Source organism: Cupressus sempervirens, chromosome 1 (genome assembly GCF_028749045.1).
Source record: "Cupressus sempervirens isolate cs-2001-9-10 chromosome 1, ASM2874904v1, whole genome shotgun sequence".
Lineage (NCBI taxonomy): Eukaryota > Viridiplantae > Streptophyta > Pinopsida > Cupressales > Cupressaceae > Cupressus > Cupressus sempervirens.
In genome coordinates this window covers 587,272,104-587,291,931 of record NC_143118.1, presented here as the reverse complement: position 1 = coordinate 587,291,931, position 19,828 = coordinate 587,272,104, and the positions used below count along the sequence as shown (strand labels likewise).

Here is a 19,828-nt window from a genome sequence, read left to right as displayed (position 1 = left end):
ATGTGAAAATGAGAAGATTCGATGCCTTTCATGCACTTTATGGGATTCACGATTCATAAAGGTTTACTACAATTACATATCTTGGCAGAAAAACCTGTAGTTGAAATTTGGATCAAATTTGAGCTGAAAATACCAAGACAATGCTGACATGTCAATCTAGTTTGGATAAAATTATCTCCAAATTTGCTAAGATGTTAAGGAGTGTAATAAGGAGTAATAATAAAAATTATAGCTTGCTAGAAGATTAAGGCAAATGCAAAATCCGAAAATAGATGCATGTCTTTGGTAGAAAATAAATAATGTAATTGGATGGAAAAATGGAAAGTTGTGCATAGAAACTAGAACCAACTTTGATTTTAAATAAGCTTGAAGGAAAAATGGAACATTTATTTGAATTAAATATATATTTAAGTTTCATATGAGGTTTGACCATCAGAAATGCAATAAATAAGGTCCAAAATGAGTACAAATTAAGTACTTAATTTTTAGGATGATACATCTCTATATACACATAATAAATATATCTATGTATGTAGGATGCATTTTGTATTGTATGGTGGGAAATGGGAAGTAATGTTATGATGTAGATTTTTCCCTTCTTAATTTGCACATTAGGAAAGAAGAATATCCCCTTTGGCTCAAGAGTTGACCCAAGCTCTTAATGGGAATAAGATTTGTCCTTCCTTAAATATGTAACAATGGAAATGGAAGAATTATTATGTGAGGTAATAGACTTATTAGGTGATTCACTAAAATAATGATAGAAATATATTGATATGTTGATAAGGAGTTGAATATGGCAAATATGGAAGATGAAACAATGACATGTACCTAGCACTTTTTGTTGAAACTCTCACAAACCTACAATTTTCCTACACTACCTGGATTTGGATTTGTAGCTCTATAACCTATTCCCATACACAGAAAACTGAGGAAGAGGGTCAAAAAAATGGGTTTGTCTAACTAAAACCCTTGTTTAGGAATTAACCTTGAAATTGAATGAAATGAAATAAAGGAAAAGCATGTTGTCATTGTAGCAAAGGCTAGATCTAGACATTGAAGCATATCATACATTGTACAATATAGATACATTTAGTTCTTTAAATGCATTCAAATATGTTGATGCAATAGCTTTGACTCCACACAGAACCCAAAAAGAAATCATGCAAGACAAAACCTCATGAAATAGATGTTGTAATTTGCCTTGATGTTTGATTCAGAAGAAGAAAGAGAAGAGTGAAGCTTGATGGTTGAATGTGGATCCTCTTCCTTGATCGAAAACTCCTTTGTTTGGCCTCCAGTGGAGGCAAGAAAGCTAAAGGAAGAAGACACCTTGATTGCTTGAGGAATTGATGCTTGGATACTTGAGCTTAATGGCTCTTGATTGCTTAATGTACTTCCTTGTACCTAATATCTTAAATGCTTGATTGTTAGAATAAATTGGCAATAATAGATTCATGAATACATAATGGGTGGATCTTGAAATGAGGAGAGATAGGGATTGATATATATCCCACATCATTTCGAGGAGTTCAACCTAAGTAGTTTGACCGCGGGTCTAGATTTCCCTCTCAAATCTTGCCATAGGCTTTCGAGCCAAATTTGGGCCCCAATCTCCTAGGACCAGCCATCAATGATGGTTTGTCGCAAGAAGACTGGCCATAGATATGAATGGGTGCCAACAAGATAAAGTGACAACAAGACTTCTGAAGATGCTCATTTCAAGGTTGGAGCAGATTATGAAAATAAAAAATAAGTGGATAGGTCCTAGGTAAATAAATGAATTATAGGATTGGATAGAAAATAATAAAAGATGCCTTAAAAAAGGGTAAACCTTAAGTTTAAGTAGATGGAAAGGAATGGATGACCCATAATTGAATTCAAGTAGCCTTCCAATGCCATATGAAGTCCTACCATAGGAAATACACTAACGTAGGTGCAAAATGATACTAAAATTAAGCACAACTTATGTCCTTACAATTTAGCACTACACATGCATAAAATGAAAGAAATTGTTCGAATATGTCCAAACATGGAAAATGAAAGCATGAGATCTAGAAATGAAGAGATTATTGTTATATGATTATAAAAAAGTGTATATATGTTGTTATTATATTGATATGCATGATGGTTATAAAAAGCACAAGTGGTATTAGATGCAACTAATATTTGGTTATAAATTGAATGAGGTTGCATGATATAACTAAAAGACTACAAAAACAAATAAACTTGTCTATAGCCACTAAGAATAAATAAACTTGAATGAACATATAAAATTGAGGTGTTTACAATGAATAGAAAAGCTTTTAACTGAGAATAGAATATTCATATATGAAAAACAATAGACTTGCTATTGAGCACATACCAACCTAAATAAGTTCACTTTAATCAAATATTTGCAAAAAGATCCTTCTACGTCTCTAAATTGTGTAGAGGATATAAATAAATAAAAAATATGAAACATTTAATAAAATTAACCCTTTATGAATTCATTCGATTTTCAAGTTTACCTTTATGAATTAATTCAAATTTCGCATTTCTCTTGCAATCATTTGCTGTAATTAATTTTCAAAATTTCAATATTGGTGGAAAAGAAGGGGTCAATTCATACTTAGATCTACACTTAAACTCATCTTTCTTTGGTGTTCAATTATTTCATACTTCCAATGTAAATAAATCTATCTTTATGTGGAGTTTGCTTATTTCATAATTCAAATATGTCATGGTTAAATCTCCAATTTAATTTTAATCATTTTGAATTTTATTTTATGAAAATAAAATTAAAAAACCTTATTGGATAGCATTACACATGTTGTCAATGCATGTACTATTTACAAATGGAATTAACACAAATAAGTCCAAGGGAGTTTTAAAAAGTGCACTCTATAGTACATAAAGTTAATAATTGATTTGTTTTATGTCATTTCAGGTACCAATAGTTGTACACATACAAATGTAAAATGAGTAAATATGTACGTTTGGTCCATTTACATAAGTCTATAAATGCAAACAAATAAAAAAAAAATTTACACAGTTAATTAACTTTTATGTGCAACTATATTCTATAAAAATCACATGGATACCAATAGCGGTTTTAAAAAAGTGCAATAAAGTACACATTCACTAACGAATGTGTGGTAGACCGAGAAAAAAAAAAAACAAAAAGTTGCTTACGTCAAGTATGTCTAAAATATTGCTTTTGGAGGGTTACTACGACAATAACTAAACAATTATTGGGTCCTCAACAGTAATTGGTCCCTTTCCCCTATCGTTTTATCTGTGACTCCCATATAAGAAGGTATTTACAATCCAACTATTCATTTGTAAAAATCATAAATATTAATATATCACACAACTTACATACTCCGTACAATTTTGGATCTCTAGATTCAAATCCAATACCAGAAGGTCCTTAAATTCACATGTTAGAACAGAAATTATAAAATTCGTGATGCTTTTACTTATAATTGGCACTAATTATTGTGCGCTTGTCTCCAACACTCTTTTTCCTCCCAAGAAAAGTACGAAACATTGTAACCGAAAAAACAAAAGGGAAAAATAGATGCCAATGCAAGCAGCCAATAAGATTACTACTAATAACCAATCTGTTACTGCCTTACAAATTCATTCTACAAAGGGGCTCTAGAAAAATATTTCCCGATCGAAGCATCTATGGGCACCCAATTATCTGTTTTGGAACCCGATCAACCAAACATTCCAAATTGCCTGTGTATAGATTGACAGTGTTTTTCCAAGATCCTGAAACAGAAAAATTAAGAGCATTGCATCCTTCGCTCAGATGGACCATATAGTCCAGCTACCTATCGAAGCACCCTGCCTGGATTACGGTCACATGATAAGTGCAAGGGTTAAGCTCAAAACCCAAGTTTTAACAGCTCAAAATATGTATACCAAGGGCCATTCATAATTACAAGACATAATTCCGCGCTCTTCATTTGTTCCGTGGTACTTCAGATGCTACATCATTGAATTTTACTATGTGACAGAATTTGTAAGGCACTTGTTGAATTTAGAATTACCGGGAATTGATTAAAGTGCAATTCCTCGCCCATCAAATTACATGCATGATCTGACAAGCTTATGCCGTGAGATACATGCTGACCACCATTTAAGTGGTCACCTTTCTTCACAACTCTGGTTGCAATATCCACTTATAAAGTCACCTGTGAAACTATCAGGTTCCACCCACTCTACAAAGTCCAATATGCTCAAAGCTTAGTCCAGTTGCCACCTGGTTGTGAAACCGCTCTCTCTTTACTTGTGGGAAATTATACGCCAACGTGTATCCTATGAAACCTTTTCTGCTTCTTGGGTGGTTTATCTTCTGATTTTGTCTTCCCGTCTATCTTAATAGAAAGGCGAGCACGAATATCCATAAGCTTTGATGTCACATTCTTAAACGGGGCATCAGACCTTTCCGCCATTAATTGCTGCAAACAAGAACGAGGATTATATTTGAATTTTATGGAACAATGAAAAGTAGCTGAGTAAAACCGAAAATCTTGATTTGATAGTTTTTACGAAACTCCCAAACCATGAATAAATTAGCCAGCAAGGTGAGAAAACCATTAAAAACCTTGAGGTGATCCATTGCTGCAAGATTGAAACCTAGTACATCTTTACAGCCCTGCAAAATGACATGATGGAAATTCTTAAAGAAAAAGGTAAAGACCGACAAGAAAAAAAGACACAAAAAGCTCACTGTACCTTCACCCTGCTGCGAAGAATTCCTTGTAGAGTGCTCAAGACAGATCTAGCTGCAGGAGTGGAAACAAGTTGCTGGTGATGTATTTGAAGCAGCAATGTAGCAATGCGACAAACAAGCTCAACCTGAGATGCATCATAACTTAGGGCAGTTCTGTTGAACTTCATAAGTACAAAAAATTACATGTCCAATGTAAAGGTCCAATTTTTCATATAGCAACGTAATGGTATAATGTATATCTCAACATAATATATCCAGTGACCCTACAGAGTGTAAGCAATTCAGGAAACAAAAGAAACTAACTTGATACATGACATCGTAGTAATTCAAAGAATTCTATTACCTTATCTCCGTCAGATATCCATTGCTCCATGTATGAGAAGAGTTTCAAAGCATCTGTAAAGGGTAAAGCCTGCACATCAAGGACACACGACCATCATTGCTTCTGAATAATGGAAATGAAATTATTTGAAAGTGGGGAAGCAATACTAAATTAGTAACATATAGATACTAAATTCATTCCTGCCAAAATATTGATGCATTGAATGGTATTATCAGATTGGGACTCCTGTTCTCAACATGCAATGAAGACAGCTTTGGGGCTTCAAAAATGCACATTGTGAGCTGGAGATATTCAGGAAAGGGTATTAGCCCTGGTGAATGCTTATAGATTTGGTTCCAATGGTGACTAGGATACTATTGAGGGGATAACACGCGTGTAGAAATCTAGATCTGTTAGAAGCATAACAGACAAACTGAGAAGAAAACTGAGACAGCACATTGTACTAATGCATATTATATAGCTATGCATGTGTTACCAATTTGGGTCAGGATGCTAACTTTCTATTCTTCTTTGTCTATCTTGTGTACACATTAAAGAATGCATATTTTATGTTACAAGAACAATGGTTATGTCAAACAATTATGAAATAGTTAAGTAACGTCCTGAAGGTTACCTTCCTATAGGTGACAGACAGTCATCCATAGAGATATTATGCTAACAGTGTGGCAATGCAGGCAGTCTGACATGGTGCAAGTTCCAACAGGCATGTTTAACCCACAGAAGGTGTATATGTCATGCACTATTTTTAGTTGATTCAATTAGGCAATGCATGGTATGTACTGGCAGTGGATGGCACAAATTATTTGGCATGGAGCTGTACAGCTGAGACGGATTTGGAGATGACACTACCTCCATATGCCTGTACAATGCGGCATAGCGAAGAATTGCATGACATGTCCAACATTACAAGGGTGCATGGCAGGGATAACTTGGTGTAAATCATTTGCCCTGTCTTCAGGAGCAATGGACCAATGTTGTGCAAAGAATATGCAAGGGATAAGTACAATTATAGGATTATGTGGCCTCCTTGCCACAGAAGGACTGCAAATAGAAAACTTCTGCCAGATTTTCCAGAGATGAAGGTGAACCTTTCAACTACAATATATTTAAAGATTACTTCATCAACACTTGATTTTCCCTATATCAGGTATTGGGTGCAGACTTCAAGCCACAGTTGTTTGTCCACCTAATGATGATTTATATAGGAGTTTAAATTTTGCCACTTATATAGCAGAAGGAATACACAAGGAGTAGTGACAATGTGAATAGTATTTTATAATCTGTCATATCCTTCCGTACTTTAGGACAAATATCTGAACTTGAAAGTGCTGCAATGCAATTGAGGTTGCAGAGTTATGCAGGATACTCATTGCCAGTTCAAGGTTGGGCACACCATTTGGAAATGCATTGCAAGTTTTTCCAGAAGTTTTTGCCATGTTGGAGTTCTTGAAAAATTCAGTCAGCCAAGTGATAGCTGAGTCTGAGTTTATTAACTATGGTTTATACTAAGTTGGCTGGGAAACCATACTTATAACTATATTACATCCAGGGATGTAATTTTCAAAATATATTAACTCGTCCTATCGATAAAGCTGGTTTTCTGTTGGGCATATTGTTATTCTTAAAAATTTCAAAACAGTCACTGCTTATATGTAACATGGCTTGTGACATTTTTGTAAACTTTCATCGGCCCAGCTCCTCATATAAATTTGTTATAGATGTCCTGAGCTCAGAAAACAATAAAAATAAACTCATCAATAAGGGAGCAGAGGAATTACAATTGCAATTTCTTTCTAGCTCAATGACATACTATTAATCTTTAGAAATGATCATATCATTGTTTAATAGGTTTCACAAACTACCAATTGTTAAAGTACCTCTTCCAGTTTCTACTCTTATAGCTGTAAGTTGAATAACTGGAGCACAATTTTTTACTCAATTATTTGTCTCCATTAACTCCACGAAGAAGCTATCAGTTTGAGGGGTTTGGCTTATTATCAGTCTATGAATGTTCGCATGAACACTTGCACATGTTTTACTTCTGTAAGTTATCTTTAATCATTGATATCTGTGTCTTTGTAAAAGAATAGAACAAATTGAATTGGCTTGCATTCTACTCAATTCTCCAAAATAAAATGCCGTGAATCTCAATAAGAAAAATATTCTGATAAGACGAAACTGTGGCAATAATATAAGCATCTCTAGCTGTTGAAATTTATAGATTAATAAAGAAAAAGTTAAATCCAAAGATGTCTGTATCTACTGATATAAATGTATTCCTAGCATACCAAAAGGGTTTGTTCAAGATCATTTGTCCGAACCGCAGAGACTGCCCGTAGAACATAAGCAGATGGAGAAAGACCACGCATCATTATGTTTGGCTGAAACTGTGCTGTCAATCCATTCTTCCTGTCCTCCTAAACAGCAAAAAGATTACAATTAACTCATATTTCAAAAAGAAAAATCAACAACAGCAAGCCCAAGACAACATATTAACTGCAATTATTGTTATATCAGTCAACAATGACCTTAATTCTATGCATTTATCTGGGGATATTGGAAAACAAAAGATATGAGGGATCTCACTACAGACTGAATACAATAAAAAATGATACTTAGTATAGGACAAGTGCATGTCGTCCAACCCCAGATTTATCTTATATGCAGACAAATTGACATTGAGGTTAATCCATACCTCATGCTGACGAAGACGCTCGGTTTCAGCTTCTGATGTGTCTAATGCTTCAATCACAGAATCTGTTGCAGTAACTGTCTCCTGTGTTCTCTTCCCTGCCATCCCAACAGCCCCTTCCTCTGGAATGTCTTCTCCTAGTCCAAACTGACCGTCAACAGCATCATCCAAGCCTGACTCAAACATGTTCTCCAACCTCTTTTCTCTCTCTTCCTGCACAGATAATAAATCTAGTAATGATGTGATGAGATGAAGATGCAAATTATCACAGTGGATATCCATTTCAAATATAAAGTAAAATCCGCTGTAAAATAAACAACCTCAATAAAAAAAGGTTCTTCAGTACGGTCCCACCGCCGAACAGAACGATCATGAGAACCAGTTACAATAAAGTCACCATGACTACTGACTGCAAGGCACCAAACCTCAGCATGGTGCCCTTCCAATGTCAATAGCAATTCGAACTTATCTGCATCCCAATACTTCACTAGTCGATCTTTTCCTACACTGAACATATAATGTGTGTTGCGCACAAACTGAACTGCCATAACACTGTCCATCATTACATAAATAGGTATCACTTTAAAAGATCTAAGCAGTGATTCCAAAAACAATTCAGTCAATGCAAGTAGAAAACTAGAATAGTCAGATGAAAGCCATTGATGATTAGTGACCAAGTAGGTTCAGGTAATACCTGAATCCCTAGAAATTATAAGTGTCAGACGCTGAAATGAGTCTTCAAGCAATTAAAACTAAAAGTGATACAGAATAGAACATTTTTATAACACCACACATGCACATATGTATCCAACAAAGTTTTGAGAGAAATTCTACTGATAATAATTGGTCTCAAAGTACTCAAGGCTCTTGTTTGTATTTACAGATACAGCCCAGAGTCCAAAGAAGATGTATAAGACAATTACTATCTTCCACAAATTCTTCAATTCAATGGGGTTTGATCCTTCTACCGATAACTGTTGAAATTAAAAGTTTTCTCATTGACCATGAAATCTAACTGTAGAATCTATCATCTTCAAGTCAATACTTTGTTGCTACTTATATTATGATTCCCAATATGAAAGTAAAATACAAACATCAGTTACCTGTCAGCATGAGCAAAGAGAGATTTATGACAATCACCAAAATCTAGCCCCCAAATTTTCAAATTTTTATCTGCTGAACCACTGGCAAGCAGATCACCATCTGAAGAGATATCCATGCAGAGAACAGGCAATTTGTGGCCATATAGAGACAAGAAAAACTTCAAAGTATCAACAAAAAACACCTGCCATCAAGAAGCAGAGTTAAATATATTTTGATTCTTAATAGATAGGCAACTGCTACTACATAACAAATAGGAAAGCTCTCAGACAATGTGAAAAATAGTTGTACTTAATGTAATTCTGCGTAAACTACTTACGTTGGCGCAATTGCTACAACTTTGTATATTCAACCTCATATTGTTTGAACTAGAATTCATCCTATAAACAACATTGAGAAATCCATCCCACAATCCCTATTGGACTGTGTTAAAGTGTTTACCACTAGTGGAGCACTAAAAATGCTAGAGTAAATCTTCTTTATGTCAATGAAATTGTTGACCGAGAAGTATGCTCCAGACTATAGAATCCAAATATCCAACCCTACAACATTAATTTTGCCTTCAAACATAGAAAAGTCTAAAATTGCTCGAGTTATGGAAGAATTGTGATGTTGTGTGGGAAACATTTGTGCCAGAAATTGTAATGTTGGTGAGAGTTAGCTCATGAAATTGCAAAACTATATGAAGATTCTTGGTGCTAGATTTCCAAGGTAGCATGAGTCATTCTTTCAGCATCTAACCTTAAAATTGAATCTGGCTGCCATTTTTCTCTATTTATAGTGTTCGTTCATCTAGATTCTCAAAAGTTGAGCCAAATGTACCATGCTCCATTAACCTATTTTTCGCAAATTTCAGCAAGCATGAGGAGTTGATACTTATGGTCCAGATGAAAAGTGGTCTAGGAAAAGGTCTTGATATATTATAGCTCATAATGGAAAATTTCATAGAATATGTGGATAGAAAATAGGACTACAAACTGAGTATGTGTTCAATGTATGGAATACTTCCAACAAACATGCCACTTTTATTAATAATGAATAGGGAAAATACTTACAAAGGATTAGGATGTATACTGACTCCTCTGTAAGCGTACACAATGCTCTTACAATAAGGTTGCCAATTAGGTGACAAATTGATGTTTCATGTTTACACGTGCCTAACATACATGGTCACATGGTATATGTGGATGGGGTGTTACCAGTGTTGAACACTTACAATGTCATTTCCTATGGCATGGCCACTACCATATGTTGTGCATGTATAGTGTCAAACGTTAAACTAATATAGAGTATTCCCAATGGGACAAAGGTTGTCAAGTGTTGTATGGTGGCTTTTATTTCATGGTGTAGATGCATCCATGTTATTGTATAACTAAGTCCCAATATGTTATGTGCAATACCACACTATGAACATGAGCAAGACCACACCATGCACATGAGCAGCGTTGCACTTTTGCACACAAGCACTATGTCTGGAGTTGTGTAACAATTGAACACATTGAGATTACACAAGAGCAAGTGTGTTGACGAAACTTGTATGATGTTGCACTCAAAACATCATTAGTATTTACAAAACATTTGTCAAAATGGATGACCTAAAGTCATACACCATTAGAGCTTTCATGGTAGAGACCCTCATTCCCATTCCTAAGGATTAGGAGACACGTCACATGCTTACATGTACAAATTATGAATCAAATAAATGTGTGTGCACATGTCGCCCTCTCTATCTCTCTTTGTATGTGTGTTACACTACATATACATATATGGAATGTTCCCAAATTACAGGTAACCAAATTTTCCCTACATGACAATTTTATAAGCAAAACAAGTATAGAGATACTAATTGTGGCCCCACAACACAGTTAGGGGCAATTTGTAAGCATAATTCATAGTTACATTTCTTTGATTGAGAATAAACATGTATGACGACAGTAGGTCCAATCAATAGATTGCTAGAATAAATTTTAAGGTGACTCAACCATAAAAGTAACAAGGTAGGATGACCTGATGAGGTGCCCAAATACTATCCTAGGCCCAAGAGCGGATATAACATCCCTCTTGGGCTCATGTGGCATGCCTAGTGTGCTGTCTTATCACTATTCTCCATCTAGCCACTCTTATCTTGCTTCAAATCATTGAACACCCATTTATCATGAGGAGCATTCACAATAGGGTGCCCGAAACATCCCTCCTTCTTGAGCCCAAAGGTAGTCCCCTTGTCCTCCTTTGGCCCCATGGGATTCCCTAGTCACATAACATGAGGTGGTGTGGTGACCTCATCGCCATTTTCCCACTTTAGAAAACATACATTATGGTTACCCTTCTCTTCAAACCATGGTGTCTATTCAATGTGCACATTAACTCATTTAATTGTTGTCCTTAATTAATTCTTAACTCTTCAAGATTGCTCCCTTAAGTCTAATTAATTCTTAACATTATCAGTATTTTATGATTGCTTTCTTTAACTTAATGATTTTGAGATTATTGACAGGGATGTGAAGGCATATTTTGTTATGTCAAAAATTGTGAAGTTAGTATCATCAGTCAATTACTAAACAAAATCTAGTTGGGGTCGTGGCATTTAATGTATGAGATTATATAGTAATATCATATTCCAATTTGATATTAATTAATTGAGTGAATGAATTTCTTTGATTTAATGATTTGAGGTCTTTTTTTATTTTTCAATCGACACTTGTTTGCTTCTTTGATCCCAAGGTGAACTGATGTTTGATATGGATTTGATGATTGTTTGCTTGATCTTGTTGATTGCTTAATCCTTTGCAACGGGAATATGAGTGGAATAGGCATATGCAAATTCTTAAAATTTTGAATTCTTTGTTTGGGTGCACCAAATCAGAATTGTGAATAGGAATACGTATTCCAATTTTGGCTCAAAAATGAGCATTTGCAATTCCACCTAAATAGGTGGAATTGGAATACGTATTCTTATTCCAGTTTTATTTATTTTAGAAAACATAAATTTTTGTGTCCGTGAATTCCCCATCAAATTCGAACGAACCAAACAAGAATAGGAATATGTATCCCCATTTTCTATTCTAGAATAACTATTCCAGAATAACAATTCCAATTCCCATATTTCTATTCCCGCAACCAAACGGACCCTTAATGCTTGGAATGAGTTCTCCTTTATACTTGCTTGGTGAAAGAGTCACCAGCTTTCATAAGATCCGAATCATCCCTTTTAATTGTTGCTTTTGAGAATAATAAATAATTTTCCCGATTCATCTCCCTTCGATGTTCTCAAATGAATCTTTTACCCTTTTATATCTTCAACTGAGAGGGAGAATCACACCTCTTCACCACACCAAAAATTTGCAATAGTCGCACCCCTTCACAATCACCACTATTGAGAGTCACAACACTTCATTATTTATGCCCTATAGAGTCACAACCTTTCGTTATTACCGCCCTTTCAAAGTCGCAACCTTCCATCCTTAATTCAATCCAACCACACTACATGCAAGGAATCTCAGTGGCAACTAGCATGTATAAAAGCTGGCTGTTTGATAAGAGTCGCAACCTTCCATAACTGCCATGTTTTGAAAGAGTCAAGCATTCATAGTTGTCCCTCTTTGAAAAAGACAGACCCTTTATAATTACAACACTTCTGAAGAGTCACAACCCTTTATCATTGCTGCCCTTTGAAAGATTCAATACCTTATTCTTCACAGTTCTTCATCTATTAATCCTTCTTCAATTCTTATGCCACCTTTTCTTCCTTCCTCCAATTCCCCCTCAAATGAAGTTCTCCTCTCCCTTTTGACCGAACTTCCTTAAATTTTAATAAATTCTTTCAATTTTTTTAATTTTTTATTTTATTATTGCTCCGTATTATTTAGTCTTATTTCAAAAAGGGCACATGACAATATGCATATACATGAGCATGTTTGAGTGTGCATACATGCACACATTGCATGTATGTACGTACATAATATGTTCTTATTACTTTATAACATTCATATTCAACTTCATATAATGTCTGTGCCAATTTAATGTAACATATATTTGGTAAAGTAAGCTAACATAACATCAATTGAGTGAAGATGTTGGAAAAAAAAATTGACTATTATGTTCAGTGACAAAAATAAGTTGAATAGCACGTTGGCATGCTCACCAAAACAGTCCTCATTACGAGTTTTCAGGTCATCGAACATGGAGAAAAAAAGGATTATCACAACAGTCAAAATCTTGTGGCTTAAATTCAACCTTTGTATTAAGGAATATATTATATAATTCCTAAAAATTAGTAGCGTAGCTAACTTGAGTTGCAAAACCATATCAAATTTGTCTTTTTTGTAACCTTAAGCAGTCATATTGCATGTCACTTTCCAAACATATCAGGCCAAGAATAAAAGTAACAACCAAGCAGATTTTCTACAACCCAGAATCAACAAAGACAGTTGCAGTGCAGTAAATTTGCCAAAAACAGATATTCTAAACTGCTACGAAATATTAAACCTAAATTATCTTGAGAACTTGTGCATATATATTATATGCTCTGGCTAGATATACAACATAAACCATACAGTCAAGTGGTATCGATGACCATATCTGATATTTGTCCTAGTGTTGTAGAGTTTGCAATGTGTGGCAACGTGGACTTCTACATGACAAACCATACCTCCAATTCTTTATGCAAGTTGGCCAGAATATTTATTACAAGCTGTCACAAAAGCTCAAACTGAAGGAGTTCAAACTTCAAATAATATATCTAAGAAAAAACTAAACAAGAGCTGTTGACGAACTGGAGTCCCTGCCTTTTGAAGTAGGTGTTAAATGCAAATTAATGTATGAGTGAGAAAGAATGAATTGTACAAGATCAAAAAAAAGTTAAAAGACCAACACCAAATGAAGAGAAATTCTAACTAAAAATAAAATAATAAAATAATATATTTATTTTAATTTTTTATTAAAATTTTAACAAATTTGTGTTTGAAAATTTCTTAAATTTTAAACCTATTTGACATTGATGTTTTATTCCTATTTCATTTCATTATTTAGTTTTTATTATTTATTTTTGTTAACTTTTCTTTTGATTTTTTAAATTTAGTCTTTATCTAGATTTTTATCTTTCCACTCTCCTTTCCTTGTTTCTATTTATATTTTTATGTTCAAATTTTTCTTCTTTTTTTTCCCTTTGAGTTGTTCAATTTGTTCTCTTTTATCCTAATGATATCCTCACCTCTATTTATCTCTTTGGTTCTAATGATAATTTTAAAATATTAACAAAATAATATATACAATTTTAAAGTAAAAAACAATTCAATTTGTTCTCAATCTCATAATAGTTTTAGTAATAATATATACAGATTTTAAAATTTAAAAATAATTCTATAATGATCATCTAACATTAAAAATAAATTAAAATGTATAACAATTTGATTAAACAATCGTCTAAAAAGAAATAATAAATTGAATACTGTTGATTAAAGATTTTTAAAAATTCACATTTTTCAATGTTACAATAGAATATTTTGTTACAATTGTATAACAACTTTTCATTGCATATGATCACCACATTGAAAAAATTAATTTAACATTCCTTAGAAAACATCGAATTCTTAACAAATAGTCTAAAAAATTGGGTTGACACTTAAACATGCCCACCCTGTAGACCAGAAACTTCGCACCATCTAGGAATAATTCAAACCACATTTATAAATTAATTAATAGAGACATTAGCACCAATAAAATATAAATAAAGTAACGCTAGAGAGATCCCACGCAAAGGTTGAAACCGTAAATAAATTTGATGGCGGACAGAACATGAAGAGGCAACTTACCGTTAAACATCAGATAGCATTTATTGATTCACAATAAATGCATTCATTCTGACAAACTTTTATTACATTTTATCGCTGGCTTCTATTTTTCATTTTTTTAATTCAGAAAATACGCTTTTTAGCCGGGGAAATTAGTCGATGGCCAAGCAGATTTAAGAAATTAAACTCCTATAAATTAATTTAAAAATATGATGTCCAAAACCATAGCTTTCGACTATACAATTTTGCCATAAAAATTAATACATGTGCAATTGGGGGGTCTAACGAGAACATTAGTTCCCTGCCTTATATAAGGCAGTGACTAACAAATTCCCTCACAAGGTCTCGTACACCAAATCATCGTGCTGGTCAGGCTGTGACCCAGAAGGGATCTGTGACCATATCTGATATTAGGTCTAGTGTTGTAGAGTTTGCAATGTGTGACAATGTAGAATTCTACATGACAAACCCTACCTCCAATTCTTTATGCAAGTTGGCAAGGATATTTATTTACAAGCTGTCACAAAAGCTCAAACCCAAGGAGTTCAAAATTTAAACAATATATCTAAGAAAAACTAAACAAATTCCCTTGCAGGGTCTCATACTCCAAATCAGCATACTTGTCAGGCTGTGACCCAAAAGGTACCTGTCTTATTAGAACTTGTGTTCTCAGATTCTCAGGTGAATTAAGTTTGGGAACAAAAAAATCTAAGACCTTCAGGTTTGAGGTTTATTTGTTTAGAAAATAATTCTGTGTCATTAATTCAAAATTTCTGATTGGATAATGTCAATTTGCCAGGGGTTAATTGTTTTTTTAAGTCCGAAAAATCTCTAAAATAAATTTCTGGAACTTTCTATTTATTTCTTCATCTCCACAACGTAGGTTGTCTATGTTGCTTGCATCGTATTCTCCCTTCCCATCGTCTGCTGCCCCTGCTGAATATCCCTCCACACTTCATCCACGGACTTACAGCTAAGCGTTTTTGGCAGCGTAAGGCTGCTCTTGTACTGTGACCACTGTCACTATTCTCATTTAGGTTCTGCCAGGAGCACCCGCCTAAAGAATCCCTGACTATGGTACTCAGCCAGAATCAAACCGCTAACCAATATTTTTTCTAGATTTAACTTTAGCTTTGAAGCAGGCAAATCCCTGTACACACAGTGCTTCTCTGCATTCATAGAAATTTCAGACACAAAATAGATTACGAAATAATGAAAAACTGTGATTCTGAAATCGCAGTCCTTGCAATCAAAATCGCCTGGTCCCAATGCATTGCAATGTTCTCCCAGGGCGGGAATGTTGACCATCTTCTGGAAGCTGTGAAAATCCGTAAATATTGTTGCAGATGGAACGGTCACTCAGGAAGCTATCCACCTCCAGCATGCAAGTTGCGAGGAGTTTGGAGTCGATCCCATGACCTATGAGCTGCTCGCTAAATTAATCAACACAGGAAATGACCGTTTTGTTGTCAGCAAGAGGAAATAATGAGTTGCCGGACTTTTGATCATCGTAGATGCCTTCTCAGCAATGTGATTTGTTCCATAGTTTCTACATTTCACTGACGGCACTAAGCAAGGTGTCGTTAATAAAGTGTGGAGCCGAGGAAGCGAAAGGCGCTGAAGTGAGAACCCAACTTCGAATATGGACCCAAATCTACTCATCCTTGCAAAAACAGAATGTACAATCTCTCCTTGAGTTATAACATGGGTGACATAGTAAGGAAAGTATGCCTCCATTCACAGCTCTATGTTGAACAGCTTATATCCAAAATTTCCACTACCATGTTCCTTGTGTCACTGTTTGCAGATTTATTTAAATATTATTTTTAAACCGTACACTAAGGAAAAAAATTTAATACCTAGGGCAACAAAGAAAGATGAAACTCAGAGAGTCTAGATATCAAAAGAGCATGAGGGCCTTTTCTTATGCTTGTTTAAGACAGTACAAAGTTACATTTTCTAGTTAATAAGCCTAGGTAAAATTTCTATGTACGAAAGGGACATTACTTGTAACAAAATCATAATTTCAGCAGTTAGATCTGTTAAGATATTTGTAATATATTGTAATCTTTTTTTAAAAGAAGAAAAAAGTTCTTTAAAAAATGTTATTATTTGTTTTATTGTCTAATAAATTAATTAATTATTGTTTGTGCAAGAGGCATGCTATATTGACAAAGGATATCTTATAAAGTCACATTTTTGTAGTGATACTTCAACATATATGTGTGCAAAAGGTATGTTAACTTCAAAATAATATTGTTAAATGTCAGGGATAGTATTAAGCACTGCCATTGTATGTGGTATGTGTGTTCCATATGCAACATCCTCTTAGATTTATATTGACAATAGACAATGAATAGACATGTCCCATGTTGATTTGTTAGTCAGATAATTATTATAATAATTGTTCAATCATATATATATCAGATAATTAATATAATAATTGTTCAATTATTTGTTTTATCGTCTAATAAATTAATTAATTATTGTTTGTGCAAGAGGCATGCTATATTGACAAAGGATATCTTATAAAGTCACATTTTTGTAGTGATACTTCAACATATATGTGTGCAAAAGGTTTGTTAACTTCAAAATAATATTGTTAAATGTCAGGGATAGTATTAAGCACTGCCATTGTATGTGGTATGTGTGTTCCATATGCAACATCCTCTTAGATTTATATTGACAATAGACAGTGAATAGACATGTCCCATGTTGATTTGTTAGTCAGATAATTATTATAATAATTGTTCAATCATATATATATCAGATAATTAATATAATAATTGTTCAATGATTGAACAATTATTATATTAATTATCTGATATATATATGATTGAACAATTATTATAATAATTATCTGACTAACAAATCAACATGTCCCATGAAGGGACATGTCTATTCACTATCTCTTGTCAATATAAATCTAAGAGGATGTTGCCTATATATATATATATATATATATAATTTCTCGCATATATTTATATCTCATATATATATATATATATATATATATATATATATATGTTTATCTACCAAAAGCTATCAAACATCAACACTCCCTCTTAGCTAGGGAGGATAAACACAAGACAAATATTACACCATTGGTAATATTAAAAATGACAATTTTTACGGATATCTCATTTGATATCTTAGAAGCACCATTTGATATTGCATTCAATATCACGAGTATTGGTCTTCCAGAATATCAACACATGATATTCACCAAGTACTCAAACTTGATATTCTGGAAGACCAATACTCGTGATATTGAATGCAATATCAAATGGTGCTTCTAAGATATCAAATGAGATATCCGTAAAAATTGTCATTTTTAATATTACCAATGGTGTAATATTTGTCTTGTGTTTATCCTCCCTAGCTAAGAGGGAGTGTTGATGTTTGATAGCTTTTGGTAGATAAACATATATATATATATATATATATATATATATATATATATATATATATATATATATGAGATATAAATATATGCGAGAAATTATATATATATATATATAGGCAACATCCTCTTAGATTTATATTGACAAGAGATAGTGAATAGACATGTCCCTTCATGGGACATGTTGATTTGTTAGTCAGATAATTATTATAATAATTGTTCAATCATATATATATCAGATAATTAATATAATAATTGTTCAATCATTGAACAATTATTATATTAATTATCTGATATATATATGATTGAACAATTATTATAATAATTATCTGACTAACAAATCAACATGTCCCATGAAGGGACATGTCTATTCACTATCTCTTGTCAATATAAATCTAAGAGGATGTTGCCTATATATATATATATATAATTTCTCGCATATATTTATATCTCATATATATATATATATATATATTAAAAATGACAATTTTTACGGATATCTCATTTGATATCTTAGAAGCACCATTTGATATTGCATTCAATATCACGAGTATTGGTCTTCCAGAATATCAACACATGATATTCACCAAGTACTCAAACAAGGTTTGATATCACCTCCAATATCGAGAGTATTGGCCTCCCAGAATTTCAATGATATTCACCAAGTACTCAAAAGGTTTTGATATCAAATCTAATATCAAGAGTATTGGCCTCCCAGAATATCAATGATATTCACCAAGTACTCAAAAGGTTTTGATATCACATATGATATCAAGAGTATTGGCCTCCCAGAGTATCAATGATATTCACCAAGTACTCAAAAGGTTTTGATATCACATCTGATATCAAGAGTATTGGCCTCCCAGAATGTTGAGATGCAAGACATTTACCATATACTCAATTTGTTTGATCTCATAATGTAACTTCTACACATACAAGTGACATCATTTGGAAGTCGTCACTTCCTCGTGATGAACACAAGGGCAAGCCCATCAGAATCACAATCACAAGTTATATTCATGAATCACATTCCTCTTGACTGCTACAATTTATTGATCACTAAAGAATCCATCTCAACATGGTTTACTCCTTCTGAATCAATATGTCTGAGATCATCGAAGGTACTCATATCATCTAACTGCTCCTTCGGACGAATGTGTCACACTTCTTCTGAACATTAATCTTCTAAGCTTCTTTACCTTTGAAGAAGTGTCAAACTCCCTCTAAGCCTAAAATCAGTCTCCCTTTTCCTAAAATAACATACTTAAAAAGATGAAGGCAAATAGCTCCCATAGGACATAATGGAATACAAAAATAAGAGAGACAAGTATAATACTCAACGGTATTAGGAATAATCATATATTCATCACAAGAGTGTAATATTGATTCTTGCCTTGAAACAATATAATTTTTCTATTCTTTAATGTCCATGTGACAGTATTTTTAGATTGATTTAAAAAATAATATCAATCATTTCTTTAATAGAAATTATTTGTATAACAATGTTTTATACATTCTCACACATGTATATAAATGTAAAACATGGTAATGAATATTCATATAACCTTCCTATTTTTATATATTCAATCATCTATATACTTTATCACAACTAATATTTCATTTATAATATTTCATATAATATATAGACATTAGCAACATACTATATATCATACCTGCCAGTGGGGTCCATTTTACCTTTGCTACCTGTTGAGAGTCTTTCCTTTATTTCTAACTCTTTTCGAAAAATTATGCCCCTTCATAAAGATTTTTTTAC

At 33.4% G+C, this 19,828-nt stretch overlaps 1 protein-coding gene across 1 annotated transcript in view; it reads right to left on the bottom strand.

The window, feature by feature from the left end:
• Nucleotides 1–3,320: 3,320 nt before the first annotated feature.
• Nucleotides 3,321–19,828, bottom strand: part of LOC149578781 (transducin family protein / WD-40 repeat family protein) — a 46,460-nt gene continuing 29,952 nt past the window's right edge. The window contains exons 5-12 of the mRNA XM_089831622.1: nucleotides 8,865–9,046; nucleotides 8,082–8,313; nucleotides 7,765–7,974; nucleotides 7,358–7,486; nucleotides 5,070–5,138; nucleotides 4,729–4,851; nucleotides 4,598–4,648; nucleotides 3,321–4,451 (exon numbers count right to left, since the gene is read on the bottom strand). Of these exons, the coding sequence (XP_089687748.1) occupies nucleotides 4,290–4,451; nucleotides 4,598–4,648; nucleotides 4,729–4,851; nucleotides 5,070–5,138; nucleotides 7,358–7,486; nucleotides 7,765–7,974; nucleotides 8,082–8,313; nucleotides 8,865–9,046 (1,158 nt within the window). The 3' untranslated portion in view covers nucleotides 3,321–4,289. The remainder of the gene's footprint in view (nucleotides 4,452–4,597; nucleotides 4,649–4,728; nucleotides 4,852–5,069; nucleotides 5,139–7,357; nucleotides 7,487–7,764; nucleotides 7,975–8,081; nucleotides 8,314–8,864; nucleotides 9,047–19,828) is intronic.